This window comes from Athene noctua, chromosome 1 (assembly GCF_965140245.1).
Source record: "Athene noctua chromosome 1, bAthNoc1.hap1.1, whole genome shotgun sequence".
Classification (NCBI taxonomy): Eukaryota; Metazoa; Chordata; class Aves; order Strigiformes; family Strigidae; genus Athene; species Athene noctua.
The window spans coordinates 191,846,338-191,866,258 of NC_134037.1; the positions used below are offsets into that span (position 1 = coordinate 191,846,338).

The 19,921-nt window shown below is 42.1% G+C and overlaps 1 protein-coding gene across 5 annotated transcripts in view; it reads left to right on the forward strand.

Annotated features, from left to right (window-relative positions):
* Positions 1–19,921, forward strand: part of GABRB3 (gamma-aminobutyric acid type A receptor subunit beta3) — a 195,200-nt gene that overhangs the window by 69,898 nt on the left and 105,381 nt on the right. For 3 of the 5 annotated variants that reach the window (XM_074908332.1, XM_074908317.1, XM_074908323.1), the window contains exons 1-3: positions 12,632–12,749; positions 12,928–13,019; positions 13,181–13,248. In XM_074908332.1, coding sequence (XP_074764433.1) covers positions 12,670–12,749; positions 12,928–13,019; positions 13,181–13,248 — 240 coding nt within the window. In that variant the 5' untranslated portion in view covers positions 12,632–12,669. Of the gene's footprint in view, positions 1–5,683; positions 5,732–12,631; positions 12,750–12,927; positions 13,020–13,180; positions 13,249–19,921 lie in introns of those variants that run through there. The other 2 variants (XM_074908309.1, XM_074908301.1) reach the window with 1 other exon arrangement.

Consider the following 19,921-nt stretch of genomic DNA (forward strand, 5'->3'; position numbering starts at 1 on the left):
ACTCGTGAGATCCTTACTGTAAGGATAATAGCAAATTTATTCACCGCTGTTGTGTGTATTTTGATAGCTTTCCCTATGCCTATTATTTTTTACATTTGGAAATAGAATGCATGAAAAAGAAAAAGAAAATAAATTCTACAGACTAAAAGAATGATAAAGAACCCATTGGATTTGAACCAGAACTAGACACCTTCAATAATATCAGTGATTTAAAATGAGAGTAAACAGGAATCTACGTCTTGATATATTCTCACTTCATCCTTCCTACCTTACTCTTAAATGCCAAGGAACAGGTTTCTAGACTTGCTAATTCATTGGCATGTTTCTGAGCAGTGCTAAATTTCCCAGCTCTGGCTGATGTCAAAAGGAGTCAAGACTGGCTAGCCCTCATAAAATTGGACCTGAAAAGTATTGTTCTGGTAACTGTTTATGCTATGTGACATTGTCACTTCCATACTAGTCGTGGAGCTTGATTCTGGGAAAAATGAATTTCTAGAGAGGTTATGAAAGATCAAGGATGCTATAATGTCATCATAATTACATGTAACTTGGGCATGAGCATTACATAAAAGCATATTGAATGCTTACTTAACATAACATTTGAATAAATCATGTTTAAAATCATGTTCACTGAAACATTTATTTCAGATAGAGCCACATAGTTTAAGCCTCTCATACATAAACATTTTTGGCATTATTTATGAAAACTTGGCTTGCATCCACTTAATTTATACTTTAAAAAATAAGAGATAGCTATGTGAATCTTATATTTATAGCAGAAACTTCCATCGTCTGCTGCTTACTGAGGTTTCAGCAGATCTACAATGGTAATTCAATAACTGTGTCTATAATATCCTGGGAGTTTTAAACAGTTTCCCATTTTTGCATTTGGCATTTCAGTCTGTACTTTCTTACTTGTCTTGATAGGCTTCTAGGTACTAAAAATAATTTGTTAGTGCCTATCATGCTGTGTGACAGTGATGCCCTTGAATACCTAACCTGGTTAGCATGGGTTGAACCTCCTAGGAAACGGGAAATTTAATTTTATTGACTCATTGGTGCGGGTGCCTCACCGCTTCTGAAGTTTCTGGAGAGAAGGTTTGCAAGGTGGGTTGAGCAATCTTGAGGTAGAAGCCAGGAAGCAGCTGTTCCAGGGAGAAAGATTTACACTGACATTTTGCATCTAGCTGTTAGAACCAATAGTTTTTGCACCAATGCTATGCAGTATGGGCTTAATTTGGTCTCTCTTGTGTATGCTGAGTCAATCAACAAAAGTATTTTCTTCACTTCAAGGTGAAAAATGCTCAAACATAATGAGGTGTGCATTCTCCAAGCCCATGGAGGAGTTTAGCATCACATTTATTTTTCTTCCTGTTTGTAAATGGCTTGTGTAAGGCGTACAGAGTTCTTTTCAGAGTAGAAAAAGAAAGTATATAGTGGCATTCCATGTTCAGATGCTTTCAGAATCTGAAGCTGAAATATCTCACTTTCTTATTGTTAGCATTATCTTCCAAGCTATAAATATTAGTCTTTGTATCTATATTTTCATACCGAATCATTTTGTTAGATCCACAACATCAAGAGTACTTGTTAAGCATTCTGTGATTCACTAGCTTTATGTTCTGGCCTTAATCCAGAAGGGGCTATTACATTTCACTCTCCTCAAGACTATTTTCAAACGAATATGATATTTAACTTAATTTCTGTTTTTACATGATCTTGTAGGATTTAAAGGTGTGACAAAAAAAATTCATGAACATTGTTTAAAATTTAACTTACATTTAGTTAAAAGACTCCCGCAATTCCAGAAACACAGTACTAACTTAGCAGCTTTCCTGTTTCTTTGCTGTCTACTTACCATTAGAAGAGATATTCTTCACAGAGATCCAACCTAAAAACACATAAGACATCCTGGTCTGATAAGATTTTGGAGGGCAATATGCTCAATGTACTGAGACAGATCTAGACTTCCTTCCCATTAAATCACCATGGATGGGATTTAGTTTATGCAATATTACATACCCAAAAGTTAGAGGTATAGGCTATCTTCATAGTTATTAGGTACTTCTGGAGGGTGATTCATCTACACTATTTCAGTATTTTTCAGACTTTGGACTTGCTTCCCCCCACCCCCCCCTCACTGATTATTAAAGTAGCCCATGGTAACTGGCTCAGATTTACACATTTAATCTCTGATGCTTACATAAGCAAGTAGGAATCCCAGCCAGAGATGTTCTGAGTCGTGGTATCTTCCAGAAATTTTGCACATTTTAAAAAAGCACACAAAGTTCTTATTTTGCTCTTTGGTAAAGTCCTAACTGTCCAGTACAGGTTGTTCATGGTATGTTTTCCTGTATTACATTGAGTGAGCCTTCAAGATCCTTCAAGAAGGGGAGAAGATTAATTTCTATTTTTGTTACTTTAATAATCCTATATGCAAAACATCAGCTCTTTCTAGCAACAAAAACTCCACCAGCAGCAGTACTGAAACCATATGCCCTCCATTTGATTTACCATCAACAACTGCCTGGCTGCACATAGAGCCTCTTTGCTTAATAGTGGCTCTAGGCAAGTGCATGTATAATATTCATAGCAGTTTTGTTCTTTTATTAAAGTTGTGATAAGGATGCAAAGCATTTTAATGAGAATAATCAATTATATAATGATATTCATATACAACAAAGTGCTTTTAATACAAGTACTTTTAATGTGGCACTTTTGTTATGGGGGAATTACTTTTGTAATGCTTTCAGAAGCATGTCTTCTATTGGTGCCAGGCAGACAGGAGCAGTAGGAGACTTCTGTGTGAGATGAACTCCATTTACTCATCATTCACAAGAAAGCATTTTCAATGCAGAGACCAAAGGATTTTACCACTCCGCTGAATAAGAGAATTTCAACATCAAGATGTGTCTGCATTTTTGTAAGAGAAGAAAAAAAAATGGAGTGCATTATTAGCCTGAATAAAAAGCCCATTGCGAAACTTCAACATTTAAAAGATCAAATTTTATTCTTTCCTGTTACATTTGCCTAATTGTTTCCCTGATCTCCCCTTGCTGTTAACATCTCTCTTCCAAAAAGAAGTTAATTCTATCCTGCCATTGGCATTTTTGCTGATGAATGTCAGAAGTTATAAACACAAGGTGGTCGTGCAAGTTGTTTTGCACTCTTCTGAAAATTTTAATAAATATATTAACAGAAACTGTTAGCATATGCAAGTTTATTTTTATCTTATGGGTATGGATATATTTAGGTAAGGGGACTGAAAACAGATACTTATTCCATCTATATTGTACATGTTCATTTAGAAGTTGTGCCCTCTTCTATCCATAGCTAATTTGCTATAAATCCCATGCCAGTTGTCATGGTTACAGGGTGAGCTTCATCTGTCTCTCAGGTGTCATTGGCTATGTTTGGGAGCACTGTCCTAAAGGAAGATGAAGGCTGAGCAGGCTCCCTGACTCTATATCCAGCCTCTGCAAATGTAGACTGCTTTCTCCAACACCTCGCAGCAAGTGGCCACACACACTTCAGAAAAGAGCCCAGCCATCTTCTCAAGTCAACATTGACCTTGCAACTCTACCAACATGAAATATGTGACTATAATCAAGGGATATATTTGGGTCAGTGTTGAGGCTTCAGATACCCCCCTCTGCTCCTTGTCCCCTCCTCTGTCCTTTGCTGAGCTCAAGTCTAAATTAAGCCATGGTGGACTTGACAGCTAAGAAGTGTGGACACCAGACAAAATTGTACTTGAGAATATCAATCAAACAACAAAATAGCATGCTGAGGCGTGGTTGCAGGAATGCAGTACTATGATCTTTAAATCCAGATCAATGTGGCTTGTGAATCCTGATGCTTAGAACTACCAAAAGAACATAAGATATTGTGAAGTTTGGAGTAGGATTCATCTGAAGATTACATGTAGGTGTCTACACGAGAACTGGGTGCTCCCATTATGTCAACAGAGATCTAGTCAACTCAGTTAATGGACCCTATGTATAGAAAGCTGGGGATCCTTCTCCTGGGTGGAATCTGACCTGAGAGGCTCAGCCCAGTTCATATACACAAGCATCATGAGCCATTGGGATGGTCCAGGGGATCCTTGGACTCTCCAGCAGAGTGTGGGTATCACAAAGGTTCTGTGTTGTAACTGACAGCTCTGTGCAGTGTCTGAAGTAACTCAGAGCATTTTAAATGGACTAGATGGTGGCATCTAACCTGAGTCCTACCCAGCCCTACCAGTTCTGTTTTAGGTGGCTGGCTATTTCAGGGGGATCCAAGACATGAGAGAGGCCCCACATCTCTCTACCCAATGCACAGGGGAGTCACGCATTCACAATACTCAGCTGTTAACACCCTTTAGGCAATGCATATTTAATGTAAAATGCATAACTACTCCAGGAACAGGGACCAAACCCAGGATCTACTTTTCCCATGTAAGTGGAGCTTAATGCGTTCAAGCTCAGGATCATTTACCCCATGCTTTTAGTTGCTTCCCTTTAACTTCTCTAAGAAGACAGGTAAAGTAATGCACAAAGACATAAATCAGATTGTAAGATACAAATCAATACTTATTACGGAGTACCCCTTACATTCATCACACCTTCTCAGAAACTACTTAGCTAAAACTTATATTTTATTGCCAATTCCAGCAAAGCCAACACGTTTCAGACAATACCTCCTCTTGCTCTCCCTTAAATTAGTAGCACTATTTCAGGAGAGTCCTTTGTTCCCACATGTTCCGAAACAGTCTGTGTTGGGTTTGTGTGTTGCTGTTTTGGTAGTGGGGGAGGGGGATACAGCAGTGGGCCCTGTGAGAAGTTTCCCAAAGCTCTCCTGGCTCCAAAATCAGACCCACCTCTGGCCAAGGCCAAGCCAATTAGCAATGGCGGCTGTGCCTCTGTGATAACAGATTTAAGAAGAGGAACCGGAGAGGAGGAGGGGGAGTGAGGGAAATACCTCTGCAAGCACCAAAGCCAGTTGGAAGAAAGGAGGAGGGGGAGATGCACCAGAGCAGAGTCTCCCTTGGGTTTAAATCATGACACAGTTCAATAAAAAAGTTCAGGAAAAAATCTTTTTCTAGTCAAAAAATGCAAAAGGTTCTCTGTATAGTCACTTGGATTTCAACTGAAAAAGCTCAAAAATATAGAATTAAGCTTTGATTTTTCAGTATGTCTTTTTTATATGAATCTCAATGTTTAAACACACATAAAAGTATTCAAAACATCAGAAATAAAGTATTTCATTTTACATTGAATACACTGCATTAGACTTCAATGTATTTTTTTTAGTTTGGCTGATAAAAAATGAAATAACTGAATTGGATAACATTAATCTGGATCAATTAGAAATCTTTTCTGAAAATTAATCACATAGCTCTGTTGAAACCATATTGTTGCACCGTGTTTTTCACAAAAGCAGTGACTATTTTTTTTCCTTTTTCATTTCTTGGCAACAGAGTCATGGATCTATAATTAAAAATGCACTTAGACAATTTCCAAAAGATTATTACAATCTTGTCATGTCAGGGGTTGAACAAGTCAATTTATAGATTTTTTTTTCTTCCCCATCCCTAGATTCTACAGTGATGGTCTGAAAACCCTCAAGGCCCTAAACTATGTTTTGTTTTGGCAATGGACACAGTGCATGCAAATGATATTCTCTCTTTCTCCCTGTTTAGGAATGCAGTTGAAGAAAACAAAAAACTGTATGCGATTTATGACACAAGGTGAGTAACAAAAAGTACTTTAAAAATGTGATCATTATCTGTAAATGATACATTAACCCTTTAAAATGTTAAAAATTATTATTAACGTTTATTTTGAAATATTATTTTTCTTGAGCCAAAAAGTAATCTTTAAATTAAAGTACAATAACAGATATTTTAGATCATCATGCACAAAATTATGTATCTACTAATAATGATTCCCCTTTACACATAGTGATTTACCTTTCTATACAGTGCATATAACAAAGAAATGTAGAATAATTTCTGTGTTATTGCACAGATGGAATATGGCCCACGATCCTGGTCAGTGTGTTATGAGCTTAACCATGGCTGCTTCTAATGCCAGTGTTTGGGGCACGAGAGCAAAGGGCTGGCTGGCACAGCCTTGGGAAAAGAGGATGCATTTAAAAAGACTAAGAGGCGCTTCCACCAGCAAAGTCCTGTGTCTTGGCAGTGCACGGCTGTGGATGTAGCCTCTATATAAACACACCTCCACACTCTGAAACGTTTTTTTTCCCCTCATCCTTCATGGACTGTTACAGGCACTCCCTAGCATAAACCTACTGAAAGGATAAGAGCAAGTCATACATCAGACTTTCACTTTATTGTACCCATAGCTTTTTCTTTGTTGCTCTAGATTATTACTTCAAGAATTCTTCCTAATCTTAGCAAATCAGGATTGATGCCAAATCATTTCACTGCACTTCCTTCTCATTGCTTATCCTGTTTTATGTGGGAGTGTTTGCATGTATAAATGGCTTGCCTTTTTTCCCCTCAGTGTTTATTCTTTGTCTTTCTACTTGTCCCTAAAATTCAAAGGGACATTTGGATGGAAATGTCAGAAGCCAACATCTCTTGGTGTTCTAGCTAGTTCTCATATAGACACATCAGTTAGTATCTTGACTTGATCTTTCTTTAAAAAAAAATAATACTAAATATAAGCATTTCAAACAACTTGCACTTGTCTTCTTCACTCCATATAATCTGCACAATGAGGCTTGGGTCTCGACTTGGAATTCTGGCTGCTATAGTAAACAAAAATTGCATAAACAATAATTATCACAAATGAGATTCATGAAGATATTGATAAATACGAAAACAAAAAGGAATGGGCTATATTCTTCAATTTTTATCTAACCTTAAAGAAAAAGGTAACTGCTGCATACTGTTTTGTTAAGAATAATGTGCTCCTGACAAAGGAATTTAAATGAAAACACTCAAACAGAAACTCTTAACAAATAAGTCCTAGGTAAAATAGTCTTCCTCAACTGCAGTTACAGTTAAAAAAAAAAAAAAAAAAAAAAAAAAATTCAGTTACTTGTCTGTTTTTCTAAAAAGACTGTGTTTTCGTCAGGACAGAGACTTAAAGAATAGTACTTCTGAAGCCCCACAGGCTTCTCTAATGTATTTCTGTTATTTCAGTGCATAATCATTAATCTTTATGATGAAAAAATGTGAGTTATAAAGAGCCTTGATTATTTCTTCCTCTGCCAAAGTGTCAATGGATTTTTATTTTGATGTGTCTGACTCATTATGTGCATAATCCAGAGGTTTTACTGCATAAGGAATGAAATATTTTAGGAATACTCTTTTAAATTCATTCAGATAATTCAAATTTTTGTTCTGTTTTCTTGAATTTGAAGAAAAATAACAATCTGAAAAGTAAGCAACAGTTCAAAACAATTTGGGTCAAGCCTCTTATTGAAGGCAAATTTGTCCCTATTACTCATATTGATTAATACCTTACTCTTTATGTGGCCCACTGAAACATTCAGATCTCCACTACATCATAACTGTTGACATAACAGCATTAATATTTCTGTATAATTAAATGAAAATCAGCAAATTATGCAACCAAATCAAATGGATTCATGAAATGCTGTTTGCAATCTGCCTGACAGAAATGAGGGCAATAAGTATAAAGTCAGTGTCGTTATAGGCTCAGCATAAACTATTGAGTATTACTCAACATCAGCAAATACTACATATGTTTTCTGATAAATATACATAGCAAATAAATATAATATTGTTTTTCTCACAGAATATGTCCAACAACCGCTGCTCATTATCTGAAAGGGCAAAACACAGAGTATGAAACTGTCAAAGTGCAGAGTATTACCTAAGTCCGCGTATCTACTCCCCAGCATCCTCCTGTCACTCTAAAACTCTGCTTCTGCTGAGATACTGTAGGGTAGAAAGTAGAGCTTTCTGAAGGAAATATTAAGTCTCTGTTGAATGGTATTCTGGCAAAAATGGTCCTCAACTTTTGATTTCATAAAGTAAAAAAAAAAAAGTCAGGCTTCAGGAAAAAAATAAGTTGAATTTTCTTGTGGATTTTTTTTCCCAGCCAGTTTTATTAATTACACCTTCTCAGCAGGTTAAGCCAGCAGGCTATTAAAATTGCTGCAAGGCAGAATAGGTAAGCAGCGGCATGGGTCTCAGCCTAGTAAGATTAATGTCCCGTGTTTGTCAGAAGACACCATTTCAGCTGTGGTAGCAATTCTTCCCTCTTTGTTTAAGTTTCTGTCTGTCTCTCTTTTGTATCGCTGAACTCTCTGTGATTGCAGTTTGCTTCAGGATAAGACTGGATCTTTGTCAAAATCAGTTAAATGACAGACAAGACAGAGAGGAAAATGAAAAAGAAAACATTCTGATAAATGATACTGGCCTCAGCATATAAATTGGGTTATGTTCATTTTGTCAGGTAAACCCTCAGTACCACTTTCCGGTGCAAGAGCTCAGTGATGTTTTGCATGGTGTGATCAAACAGTTCCCTGATTCTCAAGCCAGCGTTTCTCCTGACTCATAGTGGTAGTACTGCAAATGCACCAGCACTGTGAGCTGACCTCTCCTCTTTTCTAGCCTTCTTTCTTTTGGATCTCCATTAGTGCTGACAATGATGAAGAAAACTAGAATTTGTTCCAAAATTTTGAGTGGCTCCTCATTCCACTTCCACTGCCTTCAACAATTTCTGTCCTTTAACAAAGACTGAGTCTGCTCTGTTCCAGCTTCTTCTGAAAGGAGATGATGGGTGCATCTACATAGCATTTTAGTGCAGATCAGGTCTGTGCTTGTGAAATGAATCATTTGATCATTCTCACTTACTGTGCTTTGGTTCACATCTCAGAGCAGTCTCAGAGTACATGAACTCGATGCCTTTCATATGAAACTAAGGTGGAAAATGCACCTCAGCAGCATACTGAAGGTGGTCCAACTGCTAATAAGCATCCAGTCTATGTGACCAGATTAGAATTTTTCCTAAGGGAAAAAAACAAACTGTAATGTGTATGGCATGGATATCAGTAACTCAGCAACAGCAGTTTTGCTCTACAGACCAGCCTCAGTGCTTGCTAACCCAGACACAGCCATTGAATCCATTGCAATCCACTCACCCCAAAGACTTCTCTCACACGTAGGCTTGGCAGGTGTATTCTCTGACATGTATCTGTACCAGCCCAGGGACAGTCCTTTTGCTCCTTCACATGTAATGCTTGCCTTTGCAGCTTAGATTTACCCATCTTTGAAGCGGCCTTTACAAATATTGGCAATGATAAGGAAGACAAGAATATCACTGTGCTTACCTTATTGAACAAAATTTGATCAGGAGCATAGATCTTAATTGTCCAGTGCCCCAGAGGCTGGAAAATTCACCAAAGTAGTAGAAACAGTGATGAATTTTAGTCCCTGAACTACATTTGAAGTCTCATATTTTACAGCGATAATTTTACTGGTACAGAAAGACTGTATCTTGGAAAAAGAGCAAGACTGAGAATGAGCAATGAAGAAAGCACCTAAGGGGAGGAGAGAATTGGGTTCCATTCGTTAAACCACCGAACATTGATTTATTTTATCCAGTAATTAATTCATGAATTACTGGATTATTTATGAAATAACAGTATGTCATAGATAAGAGCCAAACCGCTAGACCACAAAGCCATGTTAACTCTTTACCTTTCTCCCCTACTTAACTATTTGCTGAAAAGTGGAACGTTTAAAACAACAGAGATGAAAACCCTACCCTGAGGTCCTGTAGTCTGGGCTGATCTCAGGAGATACAACCTTGGAATCTTCTTGGATGGAGAACCTGCGGGTTCTGACTGGGTGTTTTCCTTTAGTGAAAAAAATTGCCCAGACTCCTTCCTGCCATGCCTTGAAATAACCTGTTTGCTTTTTGAAAGGAGACATTTAGGAGCCTAATTCCAGCAGACGAATCAGGGTGGTGAATTTAGGGGCAGGACAAGGAGTCTATTTCTGCGCCCATATTTTTCCTATCAGCCATATTAAATAGCTCCCCAAAAGTCTTTGCTTCTGTAATTTCCTTAAATACTCTGCACTGTGCAGGGCTTTGCGGGGTCTTACCTTCAGACCACTCCACAGAAGTCTTTCCTGTGGAGAAAACCCAAAGTGCCATTTCCCAGTAAATGCCAAATCACTGAAAACTCTAGATTATTTTTACCTTTCATGAAATTCATTGATCATTAATTATTTTTAATGTCTTTCAGTTACTGCTAAGCCTAACTGAATCCAGAGTCCCAAGGAACAAATGCTCCATAACTCCCTACTTCCTTGTTCCATCAGCTCTAACCTGGATTGTCTTTAAACTATCTGCAAGTAAATGGAAACACTTGCTCTGAAAGATCAAGAAGACAAATACTTAAATGAAGTGATAAAATATGACAGGCTCTACAGCACGATTCATTCCTACCTCAGATGTTTCCAAAGTACCAGGATAGCACGTTAATCAGAAGTAGTGTTCTCTAAAATATTTTATTTCTGTTATAAAACCGACAGTCTATTTAAGAAAAGTTATTAGCGCTTAAACATGTATTTAAACCACGTTAAATTCCTCATAAAAAATATTTTCTTCAGTGTTAATACGTTCTTTCAGCACTTAGGGAGAAAGAACTGAGTTGGTACCCTTCCCTAAATTTACCTTCTCTGAAGTCTTTGAAAAAACTAGTGTTCAATACTGCCCATCCATAGCATTAAAAAAAAAAAAAAAATCAGGATCCAGAGCCCTCAAATCACTTTTTTACACATATATATATTTATTATTTGATTTTTATTTTTGAGCCCTTGAGTCATGTATGCTTCATATTACAATTCTCAAGCTTTCATCATAAGCTTTATTAGTTTTTAAATGAAAGTTAAGATTTTTCACTTTATAATCATAGTAATTATGTCACTATTAAAAAATCCAAATATCGCAAGACTTAAAACGATATCACAAGATTTGGCAACACTCGGTTTCTCCACATTTTTCCTCATTGCCTATAGGCTTTTATGTTGTTTTTAAAACAGCCTGCTCCTTCTTTTACTTGAAGTTTTATTAACTGCAACAGCAACAAGGTCAGGATGTATGCCACAGATTGCACTTGACTTTCTTCACAAGATTTTGTTGAGGAGAGATGAAAAGCCTGTTCAAAAGATGCTTTCTCACCTGTACACAACACCACAGCATTCAAGCGTCCATCCTTTGCCTAGCAGTTTCTCTAAGGGAAGAGGCTATGTAGAAGGAAAAAGAGGTGGTAAGAGAAAATGCAAAAAAAGACACTGTTTTTCTCCCTTGACTGGTCAAATGTCGTGCCCTGTCATGGATCAGCGGCCACCCGTTGCAATGTAACCAGAATCAGGAGCTGGCTAAGGGCATGTTTACACCATTGGTAGAGCATGGTGAAGAGGTCTGGCATGGAGAAGGAGCTGGCTCTGGCACCAAAGGCAATATAGCCAAGTCAGCGTGCTTCTGTTTCCATGCCAATTAGTCCTGCTGAAAGGACTAATTAACCTGGAAGGAGGTTAACAATAGTAACAACTACGCTGTCTCCACCCTAACCAATGTTTTACACGAAGTTAAGAGCACCCAGAAGCTCAGAGGCAACACAACAGAGGGCCGGCAGCTCTCGCCGTTCGTCCCTTTGGCACCAGTGCCGTTTCCCTTCAGTCCCGTCCCGTGTGACAAGCCCAGCTACGCGCGCTTTGAAGCCAGCGGAGGTTTTGCCAGGCGAAACATGACGACCTAGGTGTGTGCTGACAGCATCCTCGCGGGGATGGCTGCAGGCAGCCGCAGGCCCGGCACCGCTACCTGCGCACCGCACCGCCGGCCCCGGCGGAGCCGCCCTCTGGCCCTGCGCGGGTCGGGGCAGGGCGCCCAGCCCAGCTCCCCCTCCTGCCCCGGCCGCCTCCCCCCGGGCCCCGCTCCCGGGACGCGCCAAGGGGCCGGTGGGCGCGGCCCCCGCAGGGAGCAGCCCCGGGGCAGGGGGCGCGGGCCTGGCCTCCGCGCTGGGGCGGGCCGCGCCCCCTCAGCCCGGCCCGGCGCCGGGCAGCCCCCTCAGCCCCACTCCAGGGGGGGCCGGCGGGGCTGCCCTGGCCCCGCAGCCCCGCTCGCCCTCCCGAAAAGAAGGAGCCGCCTGTCTAGAGCCCCCCCCCGCCGGGGCTGCGAGGGGGCACCCCCGCCTCGGGGCGGGCGGGCCGCGGGGCCGGCGGGGCGGGCGGGCGGGCCCCGAGGCGGCGCCCGGGGAGCCACCGCCCCTTGCTGCCGGCCCCGGCGAGCCCCGCTCCCCGCGGCGCCCCTCCTCGGGCTCTCCGCCGGGAGGGACGGCGGCGCCCTGCCCTCCCCTCCCGGCTGGCGGGAGGGCGGCAGGGCGGGCAGGCGGAGGGGAGGCAGGCGGCCGGGCTCCGGCGGAGGGCGGCTTCCTCCGGGGCTCGGCGGCGTCCGGCCGCGGGGTGGGCGCAGCCGGGTGCGCGGGCGGCTCCCGCGGGCCGGGCAGCGGCGTTGGGGCAGGGGGTGGGGGATTTTTTTTTTTTTTTTTTGGGGGGGGGAGGGCGACGAGTGCGGGGGAAAACGGGGACTGTCGCCTCCGCCTCTTCCTCAGCGGCAGCCGGGGCAGCCGGATCGCGGCGGCTGCTGCTGCTGCGCGGAGGGAGCGCGGAGCGGAGGGATGTGGGGCTTTGGGGGAGGCAGGATCTTCGGGATCTTCTCCGCTCCCGTCCTGGTGGCCGTGGTCTGCTGCGCCCAGAGGTAGGAGCCAGCGTGCCCCGGCGGCGGCGGCGCGGGATGCGTTTCGCCAGGGAAACAAGCTGATGCGCTCCCCCCCGCACCCCCTCCGCTCCCCGCTCCCGCTGTCGCCCCCGGCCCCCCGCCGCACCCCGTTCTGCCTCCCCCGCCCGACACCCCTCCGTCTCTCTCGCCCCCACAGTGTGAACGATCCCGGCAACATGTCCTTCGTGAAAGAAACTGTGGATAAATTATTGAAGGGCTACGACATCCGCCTCCGGCCGGATTTCGGAGGTGAGTCGCCCTGCTCGGGCTCGCCGCCCAGAGCAGCACCCCCCCACCCCCCCGCTCTCCCCGGGGCTGCCGCCGCTCCCGCACGGCGGAGCCGGCTCCCGCCGCCCCTCTCGCCGCCAGGTCGCGGAGCGGCGGCGGGTGACGGCCTCGTCTGCCCGCAGGTCCGCCTGTCTGCGTGGGGATGAACATCGACATCGCCAGCATCGACATGGTTTCCGAAGTCAACATGGTGAGTAGTGGCGGGGGGCCGGCCGGCGCTGCCACCCGCCGGGTCACAGCCACCCGCCGGGTCACGGCCGCCCGTCCTTCCCTGTCTCTCCCTTCGCACGAAGTCGCTGCTGCCTGGGCGGGCAGTGGCCGAGTTGCGCGGGACGCCGAGCGCTGCCCTCTCCGCCTCAAAACTTTTATTTCCCTGGAGACGCGCTTTCCCCCTTCCCCCCCTTTCCCCTCTGGCCGCCGGCGGCCGCCTCCGCGGGGGTGCGTGGCCCGGCCGAGCCCGGGGGTGGTGGGCCGCCTGTGTCCCCCCCCTTCCCTCTCCTCCCCCGGGCGCCGCCGGCCGGAGCTGTTTGGGGCTCCGCCGGGCCACCGGCCCCGGCCGCGGCCTCGCAGCCGGCGGGATGCGAGGCGGGGCGGAGCGGGCTGGCGTTCGGCGGGGTTTTTCGGGGCCGGTGGCGGAGGGCCGCGGCTTGTCGGCATCGCCCCGCTTCTTGGGCGGTTCGGGGGAAAAAAACCCCGATGCAGTTCGTCGGTGGATAAGCTGTGCCGTGTGCGAGTGCGTTAATTATTGTCGAGCATCTAGAGCAGGCGCGATCGTGTATGGACTTTGGAGGAATTGTGATTTTGCTTCTCAGAGTGATGCTGTTCGGGGGGCTGTCAGGCTCACTGAGGAAAAGGGGGTGCTCGGTGTGTTTCTGCTGTTCGGTACCCCGGTCTGTATAGTTTGGCGGTTTGCGGTTAGAAGCTAGAATTGCTCTTTGTTGTCCTAACCCTAAATCTGAGGTGAAATTTTCATGTTCCTGAACAAATTACTCCTTCCCTTTGTATCTCAGATTTTTCCTTCCCTTCTTTTGCAAACCTGAGGTAAAAAGACCTGCCTACTCTGCAGTGATGTAGTTATATTTATGACATTAAAAATAATAACCTGCATGTTTGGAAGCTGAGCTCTCGTTTAGTAAATATGACACATCACACTATTCCTCCTTCAAAGCACTGTTGCAGTGTTACAAGCTGGCGTAGTTTGGCTTTATACATGATCTGTGCATTTTCATGAATCCTGCCCCGTTTTTCACCTGCTTGACCCAAGATTCTGAGATAGGAACTTTTACTCATGATCTTTTTAGAAAATGGTTTTAAACAGAGGTACTACCTGTTTGCAAAGTGCCACCACTGTCTGCCTTTCTACTCATTCAGGAAGGACAAATGAGGTAGTTCTTACTTACGGGAGTTTATTTTAGGTTTCTTCCAAATTCAGACAGCTTCAGAAACACCTCGTATATTTCACAGGCTTTTCTGTACCTGTGTGTTTGCTTCTCAAAAGTAATAGAAGCTGAGTCTTTGAAGAGTAATTGAAAAGTCTGACTTCACTATCCCCACTGCCCCCTTCCCCACCTTTGGCTATGCTCCAGACTTGGGGAAGCACTACATTACACATTAAATTATGATGTGACACTTTGTGCATGTGAAGTGCCACATAGGCAATAAATATCCGAGAAAGGCAGAGTGAGATTGAAAGGACAATGAGGGGATGTATGCTGCATTTTGTGCTTTCCACCTGCCTGCACCCCCAGCTGTGGTAAAGCCTGTTAGGTTTAAATAACAACTAGTCCAACCCACTGTAGCAGGCGTATAAGAAAAAGTAAGTAATTACAGTGCTTGTTCTGCTGCTAGACTGGGTAATTAGATCTTGAATGATACAGGACCTCCTCAAGAGGACGGGTGCCATCCCTTTCTCCCAGTGAGCCAGTGTACCAGTTACTTAAGTTTCTAGCTGCCCCACAAGTCAGTGCTGTTTCCCATTAATTGCCAGAGCGTAAAGAGGTTTTTCCAGTGCCCTCTCATGGGGCGATACAAAGTCTGAAAAATACCGATACAGATCTTGCAACAGAAACAAATAAGTGTTTCTGAAGGGAGTTGCTGAAGTAGTATTGTTACAAAAACTGTATTAAATTACTTCAGGAAAAATGAACGGAAAGGGCTTCTGATTGGTGAACACCTTACTACTACAGGAGTCTCAGCTGAGCTTGTCTCTTCTCCCCGTGAAAGAATTAATCTTTGACTAAGCACAGCTATATTTAAGTACTACCTGAGTTATTACTTCCATTTGTTTTAGGTAACTTTGTACTGATCTACAAAGATTATTGAGTAAATTCCAAGAAGTTGTGGGCAAAGATGAACAGAAGGAGCTTTTCAAGATTACTGAAGTATGCATTCTAAGATAGTAATTTGGAGGGGAAAAAAAGTCACACTTAGCTTGAAGATCTGAAGCATAGCTCTTGAACTTCATGCTGGTTACCAACTAAACTTTGAATATTTGACATATTCTTTCATTTAGTTCCAAGCAGATATTGTGAGCATTGACCTTTAGCCTCATCAACTGCTGAACTATCTTACAAGAATTTCTATGAACTGTGTTAGTATGGACATTAATTCCTTTGATTTAAAACTAGACACTGGTGTAACCTTTTATAAATTAGCTTGTTAAAATTCATCTCTATATTAAAAATAAAATAACCAGAGAATTAACATTCTCCAATTTTATGAATATAAATAAAAAGTTATTACAGCAAGTTTTATTATACTGCCTTCTAGGCAGCCTGTAATGTAGCTTTAGTGATACAATGACAATTCTTTGTAACAAGAATTACAGCTTGTTTCATACTCTTTTCTATTGTTAATCAAACTACAGGCTTGTATATAATATAGCCCTCTATGAATCTTCAGTTACTGGTACTCATTTGGTTTTCCAGAATTTAAAAAATGTATTTATGTAGTTTTAGTATTTCTGTTGAAAATTATTAAAAATCCTTTGCCCTCCATACACCCAGGCTACCTGTAGCTATTTTTTAGAATAGACTTACTGAATAGTAATTTGCACCTTCCTCAGATTACATGGAACAGTTAATATTTTCCTTTGCTTTTGATGCCGAAATGCTAAGCTGGATCAGGAGGACTGATGCAACTATCAGGACTGCACAGCATGAAATTGTTTCACTGAAAAGTTTTAATTAAGCAATTTCTATTTGATCTCTTAACATCTTGAAAATATTGAGTAGCATTATTGAAAATGTTACTCTGCTATACTGTTTACGTCATACTGAGAATACTAAATTATGAATAAAAATAATATGCTTTGATATTTATAAGAGTGTATATGTGGTAGCAAGAATTAATTAATGAAGTTGCATGTACAAAGTGCATTGTTCAAGAAAGGGCTACAGTCTCTTAATGACCTGCGTATATATGATTATCTCCGCATGTGTTTTATTTCCCTGCTTCACCTGTGCATACTTTCCCATTATTATTTGCTTACTTCACAAATTATACCTGTAATTGGGTACTTAACCACCTACCTATTTTTCTGCATACCTGCCGTAATTGCATTTAAAACTGCTGTAAATGCCTGTAAAATTACAGTAATGTACATTCCAAACAAAATACTAATCAATAATAACCAATGTAATACTGAGAAGATACTGCAAGTCATCTTACAAATAAAGATTATGGAAGATTACTGTTGTCATATTTCAATAATTTAGATTTATGATTTAACATTTTACATGATTTGGGTTGATTGTGTTGTGTACTTTCTGTGTTTTAGAGGTATGTTTTGCTTAGATGATGTGAATTGTAAAATAAATAGTTCTCATGATTTTTACTAGTCTGTCAGCCTATTTCTAATCAGACAGTATCCACAATTTGTGATTTTTTTATAATGTGATTCTTGTTCAACATTTGGTCTATGATTCAAGGGCACTAGTTCCAGGTGTGTAATTTTCAGTCACCCAAATACTGCCATAGCTGTTTATCCTTAGGAAGTTAACTAATCAATACACTGAATCTCCAAATAGTCCCCTCTTTAAACTCATTATTATAGCTGGAAGACTAAGGTGCTGTGCTTTCATTTTACCATCATTTTAGGATGTGTTTTATAGTTTGTGGGAGGTAAAGCTGTAAAGTGGGTAGAGAAAACAAGGGGACCGGTGTAAAAATGAACCTTTCTCCTTAGATAAAATGTTTTTCAGAGAATAGTGCGATCTCCTGTAAGAAAGGAGACATGTGCTACTGCTCTCTGAAGTGTTGTCTGCATTCTCTTTGTGTATAGATGGGACCTCAGAGCTGTTCATCCAGGGTTTTTCAAAGGCTCTAATTTTGATAAAGTTAAACCAGCAAAACCCAGGAGGCACCATTGGCTATATAGTTATCCTGCTGTTTTGAGAATACTGTACTCAGAAAATTAGCTTGACATAAAGTCAGACCATAAAACTTACGAGTTATTGTTTCTGAAAAAGATTTAATCTTTTCTATGCTAACGCTGTAATTTTTTTATTTTTACATATGTTCCACTATAAAACTGCAAGTATGCATATGGACTTCATTGGGTGCCTGCTGATTTTCAAAGAAAATTTGACATCTTTCTGACAAACTGTGTCTTACTGCTGCTCTAAGGTCAACTAAAGTTCTTACTCACCAAGGGTGAATGTTGTCTCCTTCTCTTAGATAGTGATGCATAAATAATTATTTTTAGGTGAATAAGTTCATATTTCACCTGAAGTACTTGAAGGTGCAGAACCTTCATACTTCTATTGATGAGATTTGTCACATCTTACTTCAGATGTCTAAAAAATGGGGTGGGATTCAGTTTTTGTAAACTGAGATGTAGACAATTAGATGTCTAAAGGAGAGCTGGATTGCTAAGCTCTACAACCGCAGTTAATGGAGCTCTAGAACAGAATGTGACTATTTAGGCAAGGTGGCTACTGTCATCTCGGTTTCATGGTATCATACTTGCTCTCCAATTTCCAGTCCAGGTTGGTGCAGATCTCTTTCAAGTCCTCTGCTGTGTGTGTGTGTGCTCAGTGCACATGTGTTAGACATGACACCAGCTCCTGAAATTTAAGCGACTGAGTCTTACTTTTGTCAATACAGGTGGTGGAGTCCAGAGGGCTATTTATCTTAAAATAAATAAGATACTTCAGTAGTGCTTCTTAGGTATTTTAGGTGCCTCGAGGTATCCCATTTGGACACCAGCTACCCCTCCAGAAGGATAGGGGACTCCCGTAGATCCCGTGCTGTACCTGCCAGCCCTATGCAGGAGTCCTGCATAATCCAGGGCATCCAAAATGACAACAGACATCCTTGCTTAGGTAAGTGAATTGTTCCCTAGGTGTCCAGCCAAAGCTCATTCTCCAGGTTCCCTCTGGTATCAGAAGGGGGCAGGCATTGATTTGTAAGAGGTATCTTAGACATCTGTGTGTGGGATTTTTTTGGGGGGAAAGAATTGATCTGCCTGGGAGGTATCCATCTTTCCTGAATGACTATGGAGAAGAACCAAGGCAACTTGGTTAGTCTTTGAGGGGCTGCAGCTAGGCAGAGTGAAATGTAACCTGTTTCCTATCATAAATGTAGCTTTTATTTCCTACCATAAACAGCTACTTTCTAAATACTTTGCAAACAGAATCTCGACAATTACCTCATGGAAGTCATAACTGAGTTATGACATATTTTGCTTTGAAGATTCAGATGGAGAAATTGAATTGTACTAGTAGAGTGAATACATAATTTTTATTGCAAAGACAAGTTTTCTAGTTAGAAGATTGATGTGCACAGTGCTTATAACTTGATCACAAATCACAATAGAATAGAATACATAACTTCACTGATTTTTGCTTGTATATACTTTATATTTTAATGTAGGTAGGGAGACTAGTAGATCATACTAAACAGGTATGGCAGATAGACCATATAAATAATTTTGTGTGTATATATATATATGAATGTGTCTGATAGATAATACAGGAAAAAAAAAAAAAAAGGTAGAAGAAAAAAGAAGTACTGCCCAAGCAGGGAGTCATCTCCTGATGCCAGAGTAGCCCTCCCTGCAAAGGGTGCTGTTGCTGTGCTGGGGATGAGCCAGCAGCCATCCACTAGAAGATGGAAGCAGCAGGTACTGCTCCTGGAGGACAGACTTAGTGGGTTACCTGCTCTCTAGCTGCCAGCTGGTGATAAAAGCATCCTTCCTTCTAATCCTTTGTCTTGGCCCTATCCCTTTTTTCTTCCTCAGGACAGTACTCCCCAGAACTCCCCAATACTCACAATGCTTCCAGCCTGCCGCACTCTGTCTTGCCACTGCTGTCGTGTTTCGTAGTTCCTGCTGACAGAGAGAGAAAAGTGCTTGTATGGGCTGTTCCGAAATTAATTGCCAGTTTCAACCTGTAGGTTTGAAGTGGCATATCTCAGCTCAGAATAAAATTTATTATTCGAAATAAAAACCATTAGAATCAACACATTTTTGCCAACGAGAAACAAGCATATTTATTCCGGTTGCATAAAATTCTGGACTTCTGGAGGTGATGAAGTCGTCAAAGGCAGTTTCTGAAGCGTCTCCCACACAGGAAGCTGTTGAGATGCTTGAAGAAGTGATAGTTGGTGGGCGAGAGGTCTGGTGAGTACGGTGGATGAGGCAGAGTTTCGTAGCCCGGCTTGTTCAACTGTTGCAGTGTCAAAAGTGCAACGTGTGGCTGTGCGTTATCGTGGAGAGGGATTAGACCCTTTCTGTTGACCAGTGCTGGGCGCAGCAGTTGAAGTTTCTGGTGCATTTCATTGATGTCCTGGACGTACTTCTCCACCGTGATTGTTTCACCTGGATTCAGGAAGCTGTGATGGATTAAACCAGCAGCAGACCA